Source organism: Athene cunicularia (genome assembly GCF_003259725.1).
Source record: "Athene cunicularia isolate RWA chromosome 1 unlocalized genomic scaffold, athCun1 chr1_part1, whole genome shotgun sequence".
NCBI lineage: Eukaryota > Metazoa > Chordata > Aves > Strigiformes > Strigidae > Athene > Athene cunicularia.
The window spans coordinates 55,938,325-55,957,932 of NW_020799091.1; the positions used below are offsets into that span (position 1 = coordinate 55,938,325).

General features: G+C 40.4%; 1 protein-coding gene across 6 annotated transcripts in view; it reads left to right on the forward strand.

The window, feature by feature from the left end:
- FARP1 (FERM, ARH/RhoGEF and pleckstrin domain protein 1) overlaps window positions 1–19,219 on the forward strand; it is a 175,613-nt gene extending 156,394 nt beyond the window's left edge. For 3 of the 6 annotated variants that reach the window (XM_026858549.1, XM_026858534.1, XM_026858541.1), the window contains exons 17-27: window positions 2,048–2,129; window positions 4,772–5,009; window positions 6,825–6,955; window positions 9,329–9,397; window positions 11,363–11,452; window positions 12,568–12,650; window positions 13,012–13,124; window positions 13,612–13,775; window positions 16,221–16,328; window positions 17,388–17,539; window positions 18,279–19,219. In XM_026858549.1, coding sequence (XP_026714350.1) covers window positions 2,048–2,129; window positions 4,772–5,009; window positions 6,825–6,955; window positions 9,329–9,397; window positions 11,363–11,452; window positions 12,568–12,650; window positions 13,012–13,124; window positions 13,612–13,775; window positions 16,221–16,328; window positions 17,388–17,539; window positions 18,279–18,360 — 1,312 coding nt within the window. In that variant the 3' untranslated portion in view covers window positions 18,361–19,219. Of the gene's footprint in view, window positions 1–2,047; window positions 2,130–4,771; window positions 5,010–6,824; window positions 6,956–9,328; window positions 9,398–11,362; window positions 11,453–12,567; window positions 12,651–13,011; window positions 13,125–13,611; window positions 13,776–15,149; window positions 15,287–16,220; window positions 16,329–17,387; window positions 17,540–18,278 lie in introns of those variants that run through there. The other 3 variants (XM_026858557.1, XM_026858564.1, XM_026858571.1) reach the window with 3 other exon arrangements.
- Window positions 19,220–19,608: the final 389 nt, after the last annotated feature.

A 19,608-nucleotide genomic window follows, 5' to 3' on the forward strand; every position in this document is an offset into this window, starting at 1 on the left:
ACTGCCTTGGACTTCAAATGGTTGTGGTTTTCAGTCGGGGGCACTTTGATATGCACCACTTTGAGCAGAGCTTTAGTGGCTGGAAAGTTTTATTTACAACCTCTCAGAGGAAATCTCAGTGGGGAGAACTGCTGGATGGATAGGATGTGGGGGAAGGGAAAAGCAGGGAACAGCATAAAGGGAGATGACTTGACAGGCAGAGGTTTCCTGGAGAGAGAAATTGAACTTTTATCCTCAGGTAATGTTTAGTCTTGTAACGTCCATACATACCTCTGCTGTTCCTTGTAACATAGACCATTTCTTGGACATATTTGGACTATGGCAGCATTTATGTAATGCAGTGCTTTTGCAAAACTGGCAATGCTAATTAAAGTTACCATTGACACGACCCAACCTCCTACCCCGCTGTAACCTTTGGGTTCAAAAACCCCACAAAAACGTCTTGTTGAGTACTGTGGGTTTTTTGCTTAAATAGACATGTGAGTGCCTGGGAGACTTAACACAATAGGATATAATTAAAGACAGCCTGTGAAACTGGAAATTGTTCAAATGAACATGGAGCAATCCCTTGTTTATCAACTGAGTCTCTGTGTCTGTTGAAGGATAAAATAGGAGATGTTACTGTGTGGTATTCATAAGCTGTGCCCTCCACATTTCCCAGTTAGAAAAGCATGCAGAGCATGAACATAGCCATTTTTAACTTTACAAAACAAAATATATGTCTGAATATGCACCTATTCATGTAATAATATGGAATGTTTTTAAATAAAAAAATTCTGTGGGTCTTACCAGTGAAAGTATATTTCTAACAACAGCTGTATCCTCTGTGATTTGGTGAATGTGGGACCTCTCTGGCTACATTACTAGTACTAAGGATCAGAGAGATTTACCACCTGCTTGTCCACTTACTCCTTCACTGCACAGAGAATTTTCTTGGAAGTGTGAGCTACTGCAAGTGGGTGAAGAACAGCATATCTATTTAGTAGCAAAACAACACAACGGTCCTGTTATCCTTGGGTTCATTTAAAACTTGTTTGTATTTCTGTCCCCTTCCAAGGTGGTGCATTTCTCTGGCTGAATTGCAGTTGCTTACACCAGGACTGGATCTGCCTCCCAATACTCAGTGTGGGAGTTGAGTTGAACTGAATTTTAAAAATTTGAGGACAGCACATAAAAAGCCATGCTGCAAGAAACTTAGATGCAGTATTAGACATTGGAAAGGGGAGGGAAACAGTGCTTTTCCCCACATTCCCCCTTAGTGATTTTCTTTTGAAATAACTTGGTTGGAACAGATCTGTAACAGTTAGGTTCTTATATTCATGATTTTTCCTCCTGAGTTTTTCAAAAGGTATGTTTGGATTCAGTCAGAGTGTGGTATTCCTGCCTGTCTCGCACATGGGTTTAGAAGCAAGCAGGAGTATCTCTTTCATCAGGAGCTGGATTTCTCCCAAATGGAGCACCCACCCAAGTGCAGCTGGCTGGGTGGGAGGGAGCAGTTTGCATTTTTAATACCAAAAGTGACATACTGAAAGAAAATTCCTGCCAGTATATAACACTTATGAGTCAAACCCTGATGCTGGATGGATAATTTTTTTGGTCCCACTGTCCCTTGCACAAGCAGAAAGCTATTCAGAGGAGGAACACCTGCAGATTCTTTGCTGGCATGCAATCCTTGTTTCTGAACAGAATTATCTTTCTGCTCTGAGCCCACGTGTTGTGATGGGATTTTCATATCTTCCTTTTTCTCAAGCCATTTCCAGCCTCCTCTGGTGTGTTTAAAAATGCAAGCAATTTTCTTTAAAGGTCTAATCCTTCTGTTAAGTACCTACCCTCTCTGTTGTTAGGAGTGAAAGCCAAGCTGTGTGAAGGATGTGCTGTACCTGGGAATTACATGTCTGTCAGGAAGATTCCTCTCATGCTTCTGAGTGAAGGAGCATGGGGGTTAGGAATTTAAAAGAAATGAGCTATTGAGTTCCTTTCTGTGCCTGTAAGTGATTATGTGATTTTATTGCATGACTGAAGTGTGTAATATTTCTGTTGCTGACAGGGAAGGCCGCTCTAATGCTCACATTAAAGGAGATTACCAAAGAATTGGAGATGTTATGCTAAAGAACATTCAGAGCATGAAGGTAAGAGTCATCCTGTAACTATTAAGCTTTGACACGGATTGGAATTATTGTGCTTTTCATTTTCATATGATGGTGCCTCTTGTGCTGTTTTTTTGTATTGTAATCAAGGCTATAAGTTTCCTTTGATGAAGTAGCAAGTGTTCAGTGAGCCCTGAGACTTCAGAATTGCAAGCTGATTTTAAGTTGACCAGCCCCTTTCCTCAGTCTACTGTCCGAATGTAGGAACAGTGAACACAAAAGTTCAGGAACATTTCATTTCCAGTTCTTTTTTCTTTCAAATAAGAAGGCAAAACACTGGAATTTGTATGGCTGAAGAGACTGTTCAGACCCTGGGTGAACCTATCTGTGCATGCAAATATAAGTGTTAAGATATTGCAGGACTAGTGTCCATAACATGGGTATTGATTTGGGAAACATTTGTGCACTGCGGTGCCAAGTTAGGTGGAAGGTTTTGAATAAATGTGAATAATTCCCTTTGATCCCTTTAAAGCTAAAAGCAAAAATACGTGTATGAACTGGAAACCTAGGTGTAATGTTCAGCAGACTTTGCATCTGTTCTTAGTCTGGCCAGAGGAGTATTTTTGATGCTCTGTGTTACTGAACAAACAGCATGGAAGGTAGGTGCAGGAGCCTGCGGAAACCCTATGGAACTTTACAGTATGCTTGGGTAACACGCAGGTCTCCTTATTATAATGTAGCTATGCATCGAGGTCAGTGCCTGGCAAAACATGGCACTGCACCTTCAGCTTGTGGATCTCAAAGTGCTTTCGAATCTGTCTGATAAATCTTTCCTTGGTGATCACCACTTCAGCATTCTGCAGTTAGTGAATGGAGCAGCCTTGAGTCCTTGGCTGGAGGAAAAGGCAGTTTAATCTTTACAGCTCTCCTGAGACGTTAGTACTAGGCTTACATTTCAGGACAGAGAGATGCAGAGAAGCTAAGTGACATACAAGTGATTATACAGCAAATCAGAAAAAGAGAACGTCGAAATCTTAATTTGCACTCCCCAACACAGTTTGTCACCAATAAGGCAGCCTTACTATTTCTGCAGGGTCCTTAGCAGGAACTGCTTTTTCCCCTCAAGACATAATTCAGATGTGTTGGAAGAATCACAGAGGGGACTTTTCTACCTCCATCCTTGCTCTCCAGAAGTATGCACCTTTTCACAGTTTTTTGGAATCCCAGAGAGCTTCTGACAGTTTCTGCTTCTGCTCTTGGAACCCTGCAACATTAAATTGTCTGGTCTTCACTGTCTGCAAGTCTAAAGCACTTGGTGGCGCTAGTCTAAATGCAGTGTGTAGTACTCACTGTAACTTACACCTGTCGACGTGCTTTCACCTTTGCCATTCTCCCTTTCCCATTAGAGCATTTTCTTCATTGCTTTGAGATCCACCACCACTGATAAGCACGGATATGTGGAGTAAAGAGGCAAAATCCAGTTTGACTTAAAGAACTGCACAGGAAACAATGAAGTTAGTTAAAACTCTGTATGGTTATCATGAGACCTCTTAAGAGACCTGAAAACTGACACTCCTTGTTTAATTAACATAGGAAAGAAGTTAAGAGCAAGTAATTAATGGGCAGCCCCTGTAGTAGTCCAGAGGGTCTGCTGTGTCTTTTCCTGAGTTAAATGCTTGTAAAATGAATATGCAGTGTGTGAAGTGGCTTGACTGTTGGAAAGGTGTGTTTCTGGTAAAGACGTAACATATCACAGGAGAGAGGGACTTGATTGGAAATGTGTCAAAAAGCACAAGCTTTAGATTAAGACAAACTGTCTTCTCAAGTGCATTCAACGTATGCATTCAATTTCTTTTTGTTATGGTTAACATTCTACCGGGTACTGGGAGATTTTATTTGGCTGCTCAGAGAAGCTCTGTGCATCCTGAAGAACCAGTTTACCTTCTGCAAAACACAAAGCCCCTGTGTTAATTGTTCAAAAAAAGTACTGCTGAATTGTTTTAAATGGGATTCACGAATGTCTCTGATACTGAGACCTAAATGAAGTTATGTATTTCATGCAAACTTCATTCACTTGTTAGTGCCTAACTCCCCTGCTGCCAGTGGGATCCTCTTAGAGACTGCACTAAGGAGAAGAGGACATAATCTAAGGATGAAGAACTCTACCACACCCATTTCTGTCAGACAACTCCTCTATTTTTTGCATTTGTCTGGATTCCCAGGAGATGCAAATTCTTGTTAGTAACGGGAACAGAAGCTCCATTTGCCTGCGTCTTAGTTGCCCAAAAGCACTTAAGGGAATGGGGTGTAACTAAACCCCTTCATCCTCCTAGAATATTCCATTTTGTTCCCTAGCTCTGCAATCGCTCTCTCCCTGTTGTACCTACTTGCTTGAGCTGTGTTCATGTTATCTTGCCTTTGGACTTCTCACTGATACCAGGCTTAGTTTTGTTTACTCATGTACTTTTGTTTTACAGGGAATGCAGAGGGGATGGGAGCGTGTATTTCGAATAGTAATGTATTTCAAAGAGTAATGTCATTCCTCCTTTTCAAATTAATATCAGAGACATTGTGTTGTACGGTGATTTTGTTTGGATTTTTTTACTGAAATAGGTTTGGGCTGAGTCATGTCTCACAGTGATTACTAATAGCTCTACCCTGTGCTCTTTCTTTGTGCCTGTAAGCAACTGACAATTCACCTGTGGAAGCACAATGAGATTTTAATTGAGTTGGAGAATGGGATCAAGAACTCTCGCAAGCTGGAGACCTTTTGCAGGGATTTTGAGCTACAGAAAGTCTGCTACTTGCCTCTCAATACCTTCCTTCTAAGACCTTTACATAGGCTTATGCACTACAAGCAGATAATGGAGAGGCTTTGCAAACACTATCCACCAAGCCACATAGACTTCAGGGATTCAAGAGGTAAGTAAGAGAAAAGACACCAATTCCTGGATCTGGAGAATGACATCCAAATCCATTAGAGGTGTGTGGATGGGCAAAAAATAAATCATTTTTTAAGCTCACATTGAAAGAGATTTGGATTGCAAAATCCAGCACTCAGAAGACCAGAAATGGTAGTATTAAGGTTGCTCTTGTATACACATTATGCCACAGTCTGGACAAGTACTTGAAAGATCTGCTGGGGGTTATTAAACACACAGAAATTACATGCAGTTCGGGAAGTCACTTGAACTGAAAACAGTTGGGAGGTTGGGAGAGAGCACAGGGAAAATACCCTATGTGCTTGTTTTGCTCCTTGCTTTCCCTAGAGATCCACTAGGAACTTGGAATATTGGCCCAGGTGAACTCTTGTCCTGACCCAGTGTGGTGGCTGCTGTTATTATATCTTTAAGTGTTACTTGTCTTTTTTTGCAGACATATAGTTTGCTCTATTACCATTTCCATGATTTGTTTCAGAAACTCAAAGCTGCCAACATGTTGGTTTTTCGAAATGTGAAGAAATTTTTCTCCTGTAGTCTGAACTCACTGCCTGCTATTTCTTTCTGATGATTTATTTTCCTCCTTCTTACCCCTGTTTTAAGCTGTCTACGTAGATAACTGTTATCTATACTGTTATCACTCCGTGCAGATCCACGGAAGGACCAGGGCAGGGAGCAGTGCTCTGCATGACTGCTCCTGGCTGTAAGGTGTTAGCTGAGTTAGTTGGCCAAGTTTCCTTAGATGCCATGCGATGAGACCCACAGGAGGGAATGCACAAAATGCAGAGGCAACTTGACCAGTAGGAACAGGAAATGCCACAGAGGTCTGTGGCGCTGAAGTGCTGCGTGACACAGATGTTTGCCTAAATGTAGCTACTACTCGCTCGGGTGTATCAAGGTTGGTGCTCACATACATGATGCCACAGGGAGCCAGTCCATGAGCTGCTTCCCCAGAAAAGATCGAAGTGATTTTCAGCTTAGTTCTCTGAGTGGACTTACTGCGTTGTTGGCACAGCAGAGACAAGATGCAGGAAGCAGATTGGCAGCAGCCTGCACTTGATTTGGCTTCTGCGGCTGCAGAGTGGGACTTTGTAGTGCCTGCTTCCTCCTGTATCCCACCTGATTCTTCTTCACCTGGCAAAAAACCCCATCGACAGTGGAGATTTCCCTTGGGAAAATCACTCCCAGGTTTTAGGTCACTGTTGGTAGTGTCTTCACAGAGAATGAAGTAGAACCATGATGCGACTCGGCGAAGTGCAGTCCTTTTAGTTGTTCTCATTGCTGGGTCTGAGGGCATACCCCAAGATTACTGTGTTTACCATCTGAAGTGACACAATACATGACGCTGCCGTTTTCTGGTGTTTTCGGATATGGACCTGCCCCAGGATGCTGCAGGCAGGGGAAGAAATGTTTTGTTTTGTTTTGTTTTGGTTTTTTTCTCCCAAGCATAGAGAAGATCCCTAGATTATTTGGAGATGTAGGAAATTAAGTCCTCTAGGAGAACCCAGTCACTGGTGCTCTGGATTGACCCAAGTATTCCTACAATGCTCCTGTTGCTAAAATAGAGCAAACCTTTGGTTGAAATAGACTGTCTCTTCATTACAACGTTACACCCTCTCCACTCCTTAAGATGATGTCCAGCGTTTGTGCAGTTTTTAGTCTGCCTGAGTGGCTTTACACTGTGCAGGAGAAGGGTAACACAAGAAGGGTGATGTTAATGAGCAGGGTGCTGCAGACAAAAGCCATCTTTCTTTTTGAACGTTCTTGTAAATTTTTAATAAGTGTTTTATCTGTCTAGCTGCTTTGGCTGAGATTTCTGAGATGGTGGCTCAGCTCCATGGCAATATGATAAAGATGGAGAATTTCCAGAAGCTGCATGAACTCAAGAAAGACTTGATAGGCATTGACAATCTGGTGATCCCAGGAAGGGTAAGTAGCAGAGTTGTGATCAAGGTCCGATACAATTCCAATTAGGTATGGTTTAGAAACATGTTTATTAGGAGGAACTGTGAAACTGCCTTTCCTTATACAAACCTTTTTCTGTCACCGAAAACTATCAAATGTAAGCACAATAATACCATAGAAAATGGCGGCCTTTAAAGCACGAAGAGGCAATCATCTTTATTACCTTTTTACTGATTTTATTAGGTTTATCTTACATATAGATTTGGACGGTTGTTAGCAATTCCAAACACCTATTACAATAGAAGTGGTAAAAATGTAATATTTATCACAGAGTTCAGAGCTTGAGCAGTTTCCTCATTTCTTGCTGCCCTTAATTTTTTTTTTTTTTCAACCCTTGATGCTAGAGTATGGCAGATTAAAGGAAAGTAAGACATTTGTGCTAGAGGACCTTCAGCCTTTTCATGATGCCTAGCTTTAAAACTCACAGCCCTGGGGATGAGCAGTCTCTTTAGTCTACATGTAACATGAGGCAATAATTTTTGAGACAGACAGTGTTGCCTTAAGTAAACAATTAATTGTGTTATAAAAATATCAAAACCCCTTTCTTACTTGTCATGCTTTTTTAAAAATGAGGGCTTATTTCAGAATAAATGAGCCCTAGTGTAGTATTTGTAGCCTTTTTTACTTTTCTAGGTGCACATATCTGTGCATGAAAACTTGAGGGGAAAAAAAAAAGATGAGTTTTGCATTGAACTGCAAATACAGCAGCACTTGAACTTTCCCTGCAGCCCATCCATCCAGCCCAGACATGCTCTTGCAGGATGGCCAGGCTACTGCTCAGCAAGAGCCACAGCCCCAGGTCTCCTTGCCACGCCATGTCTGTGTCTAATGCCACAGTGGGGTCATGGCAGAGAGGCAGCTTGCTGAGCTCTCTGGAGTCTAGTTCATTTAATGATTCAAACGTTTAGAAAAAGGGGTTTGAAGATGATGCGACACTGGGAAGGTGGGGCTGAGCACCTATTTCTAGATTTGTGTCTTGTTTCCCACTCCCTCACTTTGCCTTTTCCCTGTCTCCCAAGCAGCTGCCATGGCTCATACCTCCTTCCAGTGATCCACAGAGCTCTCACTTCCTTGGCATGCACATCGGGACATTCCACAGACTGTGCATCTCTATTACATGAAATTAAATGCTGTCATTGAGTGTTTCTGCTACCCTATTCTATTTAGAGACAGAGCAGCCAGCCTTCCTGTCCTAGGAAGTTCAAGAAAAGGCACACAGTGGGTAGAGATTGTTTGCCTGCCAAGGCAAAAAGCATTGGCCACCACGCTCTGACACGTGCCCATGATGTTGCTGCTTCCAGCCCTTTGGCTGCTTTTCTGCCTCTGACTGAAGTCCCTGCCCCAGTGCAGGCTGGGTTAGGAGGCAAATGCCACTGTCACCCACGGCTGGGGGTACCCAAAGGTGTCTGAACTCCATGTCTCAGAGGAGAACTCTCATGTTAGGCTGGTGATTCAGTGGTCTTAAAGGAGGCTGTAGGTAACTGTCCTCTTCACATTGTCCCAGACCAGGGTCTCTGATGCCACCAAGCTGCTTCCTGTGTTGGACGTTAAAACATCCCGTGGTAACTCAGTTGTGCTTGCAGATTGCAATGACCCACAGCTCTTGATTTGTGTGTTTGCACAGCACTTGCCATGGTGGGGCTAAGCCTGCTAGTGGATATTAGGTGGTACCGTATAAATAGTAATTATGATTAATAGTCTTTGGTGGCTGACAACAGCTTCCAGTGGCCTCTCTGGTAACATGAGCCTACCGTGATACAGCAAGAACCACCTCTAGCCACTTTTTCCACCCCTTAGCCCTTATGCAATGCAGAAGGGGCGGGACTGTACACATCACAGCAATCCAATGGATACGGGAGTGTCTCTCTGAACAGACTAATCTTATACAGCCAGTTTATTCCCAAACTGCAGGTGGTTGTGATGCTTTGTATGTATTTACTTGCATGATTATGAGTAGAGTGACCGTAGGAAGACTGTAATAAATAAATAAAAACCTTTTGGCAGAAGCTGGAGGTAGTGACTGAGAAATTATATTTTCATGCGTTTCAGATAATTGGAAGGGTGAGTTACAGTATAGTTCACAGTAAACCCAGGAAATCCAGCATTTTGAAAGTTTCAGATGTGCTACTTTTCCTGTAATTCCATCCCTAAACATTTTTAAACAGTTTTACATAAACATATTTAATAAACATAAAGGAAGAAAAAAAAAAAAAAAGCCTTGGTGATTGATAGTCCAGTCAATCCTATGACCAAGTAGTCACATTCATGCTTGTATAATAAAAAATTGTCATCATTTTTGCAGAAGATCCATATTTGTTTTTTATTTGTTTCCCACAGGAGTTTATTAGACTGGGCAGTCTTAGTAAGTTGTCTGGGAAAGGTTTACAGCAACGGATGTTCTTTCTGGTAAGCAAGACGACAGTTTTTCTTTATATAATGAAACGCAACTATAAGCAACTATTAGACATACTGTTAGACTTGAATTGTGAATTACAGTAAGTGTTTTTAAACAGCCTTATTTAGGTTGACACAATACATCACCTATGTAGCTGGTTAAGAATGTATGTTTCTGTTCACACCCAATATTCTCTTTGTAACTGCTTCTTACAAAGATAAAACTATTTATTTTTATATGACACAGTGAATATAATGATAAAATAATACCTCCTAGCACACTGCCTTAAATAAAAGCAGAGCCATCGTAAAATTAAAAGTGGCACCAGGGTTAGTGATAGTGTTCAGAGAAGAAGATAAAGAGTAATTCCTGGTGATACAAACACTAATCCACATAATGCTCTCAGGACACATTACAGAAGTAATTTTCTCCATAAACCATCCAGTTTCAGCCCATGAGTGCTGAGCATGTTGATGGACCTGCATTTACCTGGAGATACATTTTGTAGCTCTTGCACCAGGAAAGGTTATTTCCTTCCACCATCACTGGCAGCATTTTCAGGTTACAGTGATCCCACTCGGTCTCTGATCCACAGGAACTGACCAGATGGTTCCTCCTCCCTTTTCTTCCCAGCCAGCCAACTTGCTCCCAGGGTCCTCATCCTACTGCTGCTGAGCCCTTGGTGCCGGGACACTGGGGTGCCCAGCAGAGTGGATAGGTTTTCTAGTCCAGGGTTGCAGGGCAAAACATTAAAGAGTCAGTGCAGTGTGGCAGGTAAATACTTCATTGGCTTGTTGTATGCAAAAAGTGAAGCCAGTGTAGAAAAGGATGTGTAAAAAAGCTTGTGCTAGGTTTTAGGAGATGTTTGACATTTAATCTTTCAAATAAGCCAAAGATAAACTAAATCTACCTGGGTAGGACTATCCTCTGCCTTTAAATGCACTAAAGAGGAAGCCTAATGAATATGGTGCTTATTTTCTCACATAACACAATGCTTGTTACTAGATGATGCCTCAATATTATACCAGCATAAGACACGAAAAAGTTGAGACTAGACTCTCAAGTCAATTGCTCATGATGTCAAAGTCATCTTTGGTCTGTCTCAAGCACCAGAATCTTTTTGGAGGTAAAATCCCAGGTCAGTATTCTGGGACTCCGAATACATGTATAATCATTGGCAAAATTAAATCCCCCTCTAGTGGCTGATCCACATAGCTTTGTGAATAATTGCCACTGGATTGTAGACGCCTGTGGTGAGAGCTCGTTTTCAAACCACAGAGATTTCCTTGATGCAGCTGTCTGGTTTGAGAAAAACTTCCTTTGACCCAGGTGGCACAGTGAATATGCCATTCATTTTGTGGCAGTAAAATGCAGGCAGTCATTGGACATGCTTTCAACTGCTGTTACATGCAAGAAGCTCTACAAATTGAGATACTCAGTCTCCACCTTGATATTTCTAACCTAAAGCTGTCTACCTTAATACAGGTCTCCCAGCTTCCTTCTGAATATGGGGAGTAATAGTTAGCCACTTACTTTGTTAGAGTTAAGTTGGACACACCTCTCTCAGGCTTGCTTATCTTCCCACACAAATCAGAAGAAAATAATGGTAAAACACACTTTACCTTCCATAGCTTCGAAGTGCAGCAGAGTGTGAAACGTACTGCTTGGTCTCACTGCTCTTGTGGCTTGTTAGTTCTGACCCAGAGATCACAGAGGGAATATTAGAAGGCTTCAGAAGATAATATTGTGGAAAATTGTTGAAACGTGCCTGAGACTAGCTGGGAAGGAAGGCTGGGAAAATAACAGGTGCCAATACTAGGTCCTGGGATATTGTGGAAGCCAGTATTTTGCATTCATGCATTAGGGCTGCCATATAAACAGCCAGTACTGGCTAGATTTCCCATATTTCCCATTCTGATTTTTTTTTTTTCCTGCATACATCCATCATTTTAATAATGCTTATTCTTGCTTTTTAGTTTAATGACATCTTGTTGTACACAAGTAGAGGACTGACAGCCTCGAATCAGTTTAAAGTCCACGGGCATCTTCCACTGTATGGCATGACAGTAAGTATTTTGAGAGCTTAAGGGATTCAAGCTTAAATGGCTGTTTGTGGTCCCTTCTTAATTGCTTGATGAATTTATGCTGGACTGAAACAGCAGCAAGGGGCTGGTCTCTGGTTCAGGGAAGTTGTGGTTACATTCTGCAGTGCCTGATGGGGCTGTGTTGGGTTTGGGATGTGTTCATGCAGCCTTCTACGCAGAGGTGATTATATAGCAAAAGGAGGGGGAGGAGAAAGGCATTTTGGGGGGTGGCTTCCTCATAACGCGAACTTCTTGTGAGATGAGTTCTCTATTTTTTTAAAACCATAAATTTAACTGTGATTCTTACAAGTAATTCATCACCAATGCCTTATAGACACACTGTGCAAGGCAAGTAAACAGCAGCGACAGTCTAATTTCTATAAAAAAATATTTCCTAATATTTTCAGCTCTGTATCTTAAAGCCAAAGTAGTGGGAAACAGGCAGCAATATGTCATTTGGAGCTCTTGTGCTATTCTTCTGGAAAACAGACAATTCAAGCCAATAGCACCTAGTTACCCCTTCTTTTATGATTTCAAAAATATTCTTGCTAGTTTCAAAACTCTTTCATTCCTCCCATTATTTTCATTGGAACTTTTCTTGGGTTTGTATCTATTCGGTACTGTTTTCCTGAGAATTGAGTTACGTAATCACTACCACAGTAACTGAATTTCTCTAAACACTTGCGAGGCTTCAAGTTTTATCTAGCATTTCTAGGAATCTATTCAATTATTGGTGTCCATTTGGCATGGACTTGTTCAGAGCAGAACTGTTATGCTGCAGTGTCCGGAGCACTCCCAGCCTTTAATATATCCTTTTATATGATGAATCATTCTTCTGATAAAAATACCACTTTTTTTTTTTTTTTTGACACAAAGCAGACAAAGCCATGCTTTTGAGATTATTGCAGAACTAACTTACTGTTTTTCCAACTTGCAAACCACCATTTTTTTTCTCAATACCTAGCTTGAAATCGTTGTTTGTGAACGTTTCTTAGGGGTTTTTTCCCCTAGAGCTAAGAGTTTGTTCAGTTCACTGTTTTGCCTTACAAAATATATACTTGCTGCAATCTGACTGCATTTGGGCTTTTATCTCTCAGATAGAAGAAAGTGAAGAGGAATGGGGAGTGCCTCATTGTCTAACACTACGAGGTCAACACCAGTCCATTGTTGTTGCTGCAAGGTAATTCAGTGGAGACAGCATGCACATGTAAACTCATTCTCTGCAGCTTTCACAGTGGGACATGTAGAAAAGCAGAGAGGTGTCATTTTATTGGATTAAACGGTTATTTTGGATTCACTCCTTAAACAATTTCAAAGGTATATTCTTTTGTGAGTCACTTGTTAAAAAAAAAAAAAAAAAAAACGGATTAACTAAAATTTGTGCAAGTCAGAACCAAAACTAAGTTATTAGGAAAAAAACCCTAACATCTTGTGCCTGAATTTATTTATTTAAATTAAAAGTAAGCTCAACTTGTGACTATTTCTTCGAGTTTACTTTCAGCCTGTATTAAAGTGAATAAAACCTGAATTTTCGTTGTTAGTACCCATGCTGAAATGGACAAATGGACTGAGGACGTTCAGATGGCAATAGACCTGGCAGAGAAGAGCAGCGGCCCTGTCCCAGAGTTACTGGCTAGCAGCCCACCTGACAATAGTAAGTAAATGCTAGAGAGTAGGTTTTATTCACTTTCATTAGTATGATTGGTGATTGCTTCTAAGCAAAGTGGTGAAAAATGCTGGCCACGGGTCAAACTGATACATTTGAAGTTGATTTATATATATATTCTTTTATATATGTGCCATTTTAATGTTCTTGTTGATGTTAGCAGAAAGTTTTCACTGAGTTGAGAAGTGACTTAAGCATAATGATTCCAGGAACTATTTAACAAGATTTTGGGGCAGTGCCTGTCCTTGGAAGGTATTAAAAGCACCAAAACAGCACAGTAGTTAGTCTTTGATTCTAACACTTGCAGAAACACGTAAAAAAAAAAAATCTACTTAACATCTGCACAAAATTAGTTCAAAAAGTGTGTTTTAAAATTAGTTCACTATATTGTGGACAGAGTTGATTTGTTTAATTTTTCCAATTATATATGTTGTTGCATAGAGGAAGAAAGATGCTTTTTCCCTGCATTTCATAGAGTCTCCTGATGAAACTACTGTAGACCAGGAATCTGAGGACGACCTCAGTGCATCCCGCACCTCACTCGAACGTCAGTCACCACACCGTGGCAACACTACGGTGCACGTCTGCTGGCACAGAAATACCAGTGTTTCAATGATCGACTTTAGTATTGCTGTGGAGGTATCTGCCTCAGAACGATCTGAACTGCAGCTCCAGACTCGCTCTTGAATGACAATTTCCTTTTTGCTCCTCCTTAATAAGTGCACTAGTCCATTGTCTCCTCCTGGGGAAGTTTCACCTATTAAACTGACTCCTGTATCCTCAAATGCTGGCCTAAACCATCAGTCAAGAAACAAGTATCTGCTCCCTTAGTGCACCTTTGTACAATCACTTAGAGCAGTAATTTTCATAGAAGTAACTGTCCAGAAAAAGGCTGATGCCCTTTAAAATTTAAAGCAGGTCAAACTGTCTTAATGCTTTCAGTTACAGAGGCATTAAGTCATTGCTTGAGCTGAAAGGATATTGTCTTTAGCTGCTGCAGCCAGAGTTTCAATTATGTGTATTACTAACGTACTTTCTTTACCTAGCCATCTTTTCTGGAACCTTGTCTCATTGCTCAGTTTCATCTGCTTTTTCTTTATTTGCGTTTTCCACCTCAAAATGAAAATCCTTTTTCCCCCCTGATCACAGCTAAGCCAATCTGATACACATTCATTAATTCTGTACTCAACAGATGAGATGCAGACATTGACTTTTCAAAGATTAAAATGAAAGACTCCTAGTTCAGTGTAGGTTTTAGGATGAGGTGGTAAGCCTGCGCAGGTGTTCTTCCTTCACCCAAGAGAGGCTCCAGGGAACTCCGACTATATTATCACAGTCCTCATCAAATGGAAATTTATGCTCAATGAAAATGGTAAAAGGAACCTTAAAGCTGAGTCAACCTGCACTCATGAGGCAGCCCTCAGACACCAGGCCACCGTTGCTCTAGGAGAGACGTACTGATGCAGAACATAGAGATGAGAGGACAGACTGTATTCACAGTTTGCATAACTGCCTCTGTTTTTAAACAGAAAGTGAGTTTGTCATATTTCAGCAACAGAGAAAATTATTCTTTACTAGAAAACATTGACTGTAGAGCCTGTCTACATGCAGGTGGATTTTCTGTGCTTTATACTCTATATCCTGCAAGGGAGGAATAGTTCAGCACAGAACAAGGTCTCATATTTTTCCTAAAGTTATAAATAGATGTAAAACTTAAACCAGTGACTAATTCTAATGATTAAAACATTTAGTTAGGCAAATCTTTTGGTCTGAGATCGGTGCTCATCGTTCCTTTTGTTCCTCCCCATGCCTCAAACGAATACAAACAAAGCAGTGAAGACCAAACACACCCTGGAGACATACGTTGTTCTGTGAAAACATCTTCAGCTCCACTGCTGTTCCATGCGTGGCAGGTTACACTCATGCTCACATCATTCTGTTGGTGCCTCTCACTTCAGCATTATCGTTTATTTTCTTTGTGTCTCTCCCTCCTTTCTGTCTCTCTCGTGGTAGAAGATCCTCTCTCTGTCAGTGACTGTACTTCCCTACCTGCTGGACTGATCAGTGATCAGCGGCCTGTTTCCATTTCATATGTCTGCTGGTACCGAATGCAAAGCCTGTCCTTTTATGATATCCTCCAGAGTAATGAGGTAACAGAAAATTAAGGAGTACACCTGTAACTTAGGGCAAGGAGGCAGCAGTCCAGATATCAGAGAATAGGATGATTTAAAGCAAAGGCCTTAATGTATATCCAAGACTGGTGAAAACAAAACATTTTCAAGAATATTTCATTTGTAGTAGATACATCAGGACCACCAGACTGACTATTAAGCTTTGCAGATTTAAGTTATTAGCTTCTGCATTATATAAAGAGAATTATGTAAACAGCTATTTTCATCCAGATGAAAGCCCTTACAGGCAACAAGGAATGGAAAGTAATTAATAATTCACTGAGAACTCCCCTTCATTTGCAAGGCACAATGATACTGGACTTTACATCTTCACTATGTGAAGAGCAGTTTTTCAGCCAGCCATTAAATATTTGTACTTGGCTATGGCTTCCTCCTCCTTTTTGCTAAAATACCCCAAAATTCAGCTAAGAATAAGGTTAACAGTCCTGCTTTTGAAATCTGAAAAGTTACCATGTGAACTCACTGGGTACTGAGAGCTCAATCTCTATCTCCAATTTTAAAGTATGTCATAATTTTCCTTTACATCACAAATTCATGTCAGACTTTCTGTTTCCATTATTCTATTTAAGTATCATTTGAAAAGAACAGAGAGAGACTAGAATAACAAGACTGATGTTTAGTAATATATTACTGAAAGCCGCTGCAATTAAAAAAAAATAAAGCGTAGTAGCTTGAAATTTTTGGAAGTACCCAGCTACAAACAAAAAAATGTTACATTAAGTAAGTACTACTTAGTAGTAGAAAAATGCAAAAGAAAAATACGTCCATTCAACCAAAACTTTGTCACATACAAGGTCACTACAACCAAATAAAAGCAGATAATTTTTTCTTACAATAATTAAACTGCAGGTACCTTTCACTGTTTTATTTGGCTACTTTTGATCTCTTTCAGAACCAGCTGTCTGGAAATCTCCTAAGAAAATTCAAAAACAGCAACGGGTGGCAGAAGCTTTGGGTGGTGTTCACCAACTTCTGTATGTTCTTCTATAAATCGCACCAGGTAACAGACTGCTCGTGTGTGGGGGGCTGGAGAAGACCTTTTGTTTTTTCAAAACAGTAGCAGAGAGAAAAGCAGACATCGGTCAGGGATGCTGTAGGTGAGAGAAGCAGCTGCAGTGGTCACAGCTACCCAGCCTTTTACCATCTCTGGAACATGGAGCAGAGACTGTTCTCAATCTGTTTACTTGTCAGTTGAAGAATACCTGTGTGTTTCCTGAAACTTTGAACACTGACAGTGCATACCATCCCTAAAAAGTACAACAGATATCCCTACTGCTCAGAAATCATGGTGTGAGTTTAAACAAATTTCCCCTTGTACAAATTCTGAGATTATTACAATTAAAATTTAATACTGACTTAGAAATTTTCTTTAACAAAAAGAACAGTGGCCAGTGCTTAATCCAGCTGAGCAAACATCACAGTGCAGAAGTAGGATTTCCTGTCTAGAATCTGTCAGACTTCTGAATCTTTGTGTTAGAGTGGTGCATAAGTACAAAATAATCCGTTGCTATGTTGTACTTTCACTGCTATAGAAATCCTTAACAATAGAGTTCCTACACTAAAAAAAAAAAAAAGAAAAAAAAGAATTGTAGGATATTCTACACATACACAGCATAACAAAATTACTTGTTCATACATGTCTAACTAAGTAAAAGGACTTGAGCCATGCGTGCGGCAGGATGGCCGTTACATTTCTAAAGGAGTAGGTGTTGGCAAGCCTAGGATGAACACAGGTGGTGCCCTGCTGAGGCTAAGTGATAGAGCTTTATGTTCCTCAGTGTGAAAGTCCAAGATTTCAGACAACTTTCTTAGAAGGAAATACTGATAGGATCAGCCTGCAGCAGATCCTTCTGAGAAAGATCCAGAAAGATGGGCAAGCTGAAACTGCCAGACAATTAAGTTCATTGCAACTATATAAAGCTGGTATTTTTTTCCATGTGCATGTGGAAATAATTTGGAAAAATGACCTTTAAATGAGTGTGTATCTGTCTTCTGTCTTTTGTGCTCTCTTTACTTCAGGGCATTTGATCTCACAGCATTTTCCAACATTTCTTTTCAGGACAATCATCCTTTAGCCAGCCTTCCTTTATTGGGATATTCACTTACCATTCCTTCGGAATCTGAAAACATTCACAAAGATTATGTGTTCAAGCTACATTTCAAATCCCACGTGTACTACTTCAGGGCTGAAAGTGAATACACATTTGAAAGGTAAGGCAGTCTTCTGTGAGAGGGAATTTTGTAAAATTCCAGGACTTTCTTCCAAAGTTAGTAGATACAAAGTTCAATCCTCCCACAAAATTTCAGATACACAGAGAGCCAGGACACAGGCACTGCTCCTCCTAAATTGTGGTTTGAGGTGGCTGATACTGGGAACTAATTTAGTTCTTTCATATGAAACATTAACATGTCAAAAATCTTAATGTCCTCTCTTACGGATGAAAGCTATGTAGCCATGTTAGTCTAAAACTATAAATAAGCCAAGTTGTGGGAAAGAGGTGATTAAATGAGTAGCATAGGAAAACATGCAAAAAGCCTTTTATCAGTTCTAGGAAAGAGAAGTAGGAACTGCTGCTAAATTGCTTTTCACTCTACAATTAAGAGCTGTTGGTCTCAACTGCTCATCAATTGGACCATCCAGAAGGAAAAAAGACATTTGGTTTCTGCAGAACAAGTAAAACTGCTACTAAACTCATGAATTTTGGGTCCCGTCAACCCTGTTTATCCTCCCTAAACCTCCTTTCATATATGCATTTGGCAGCCACTGGGATCTAAAGCTTCTTGACTTTGGATAGACTTAGGAGTAAAGTAGCAAGCAAGATAGCAAGCTCCTATAGGCACTGAAAATAAAACTGTGTTCAACTAGTAGCACACGGTACCTTTCAAAAAAATCTTTCCTTGAGGAATTGACGGTTCTTTTGTTTGTGTGTCTCCTCATGCCTCCTCACAGATGGATGGAAGTGATCCGAAGTGCCACCAGCTCTGCCTCACGCACTCGAGCTCTGAGTCATAAAGAGCCTCACACCTATTGACGGCTGAACAAGCCGCTGTGTTGATTGTCCAGCAGCTGCTGATTTTCTAGAGGACATTTGAAACTCTTTTCTCCCTCCAAGTTTAGTAAAACTTAAAATTTGGTAAAAGAAAAAAAACAAGTATGGTTTTGCAGAAACTTTTACCATTCCTCGGCAAAACTGTTTAAGTTCTCCGTATGTTCAGACTAGCTTACCATCATCCCAGTGGCTGCAGTTCGTTCCATGTCTTGTATTTTGTCATTCTGTGCTGTTTTTAGCTTGTGCCAGTATTAAAATATTGTCCTTATTAGAGTGCCAAATGCCAAAAGACATTTTGTTGCCTCAAAGATTGCACCTAAAAAAAAACCCGACTTCACAATCTGAAAACTTTCTCCTCTGAGGCAAACACTATTTCTTCTCTTTTCATAAAAATATATTATTTTTTTTTACCATGTTAATCTGTAGACTGCTGGATTTTTAAATGTAGATGGACTTTCACAGTATAGAATATAATTATATATACAGCAAGCAGTCTAACAGGAATGAGATTAACTTTCAGATTTCATTTTTTTTTCCCAGTCTTTCTACATTTAATCAGCAAGGAATTACTAATTTTCTATCTTTAACAAGGAAACAGTTTACAGCTTGTTCTCCTTTCCCTTTGGGGTTACAAATCCACGTGGTATAATAAATAAAGTATAGGATTCTTATCTAACCATTTTCTTGGTGCAAGTTGACCAAATTGTTCATCTGTTGGCTTTGAAAAGTGAATACTACTTGCAAGATGAAAAATTTTTAAAATAATCCAGTGCAATATTATTTGGGCTGTTAATGTACTGTGAATGGTATGTACAAGAAGAAATTAAAGGCTGTGGTGACATTCTGCTGTTTGTTTTACAAGCCTGAAAGAAAACCTGTACGCTACTATGAGAACCGCAGCTATTTGGTTAGACTGTTCCGGTAACTAGCATTGACTAAATTGCTCTAAGTGGGAGGTACTACCAAAGCCCCAGGTTTTCATCCTGCCTGCTACACATCCAAGCATGACTTTCAGTTTGTCGCTGGAATTTCAGTCTCTCCCTCTCTGCCCCGGTGCTCGGTGTACAACCAGCGGCAGAAATGCCCATTTCATATACCTGGCTTGAACAGTCATTAACACTGAATTTTGCATAAGCTGTTGGCCCACTCAGAAGGTTGACAGCACTAAGTCTACTATGCTTAGATGCTTTTCCTTATGTTTTAAGAATGACTTCATCATGAGGGTGACAT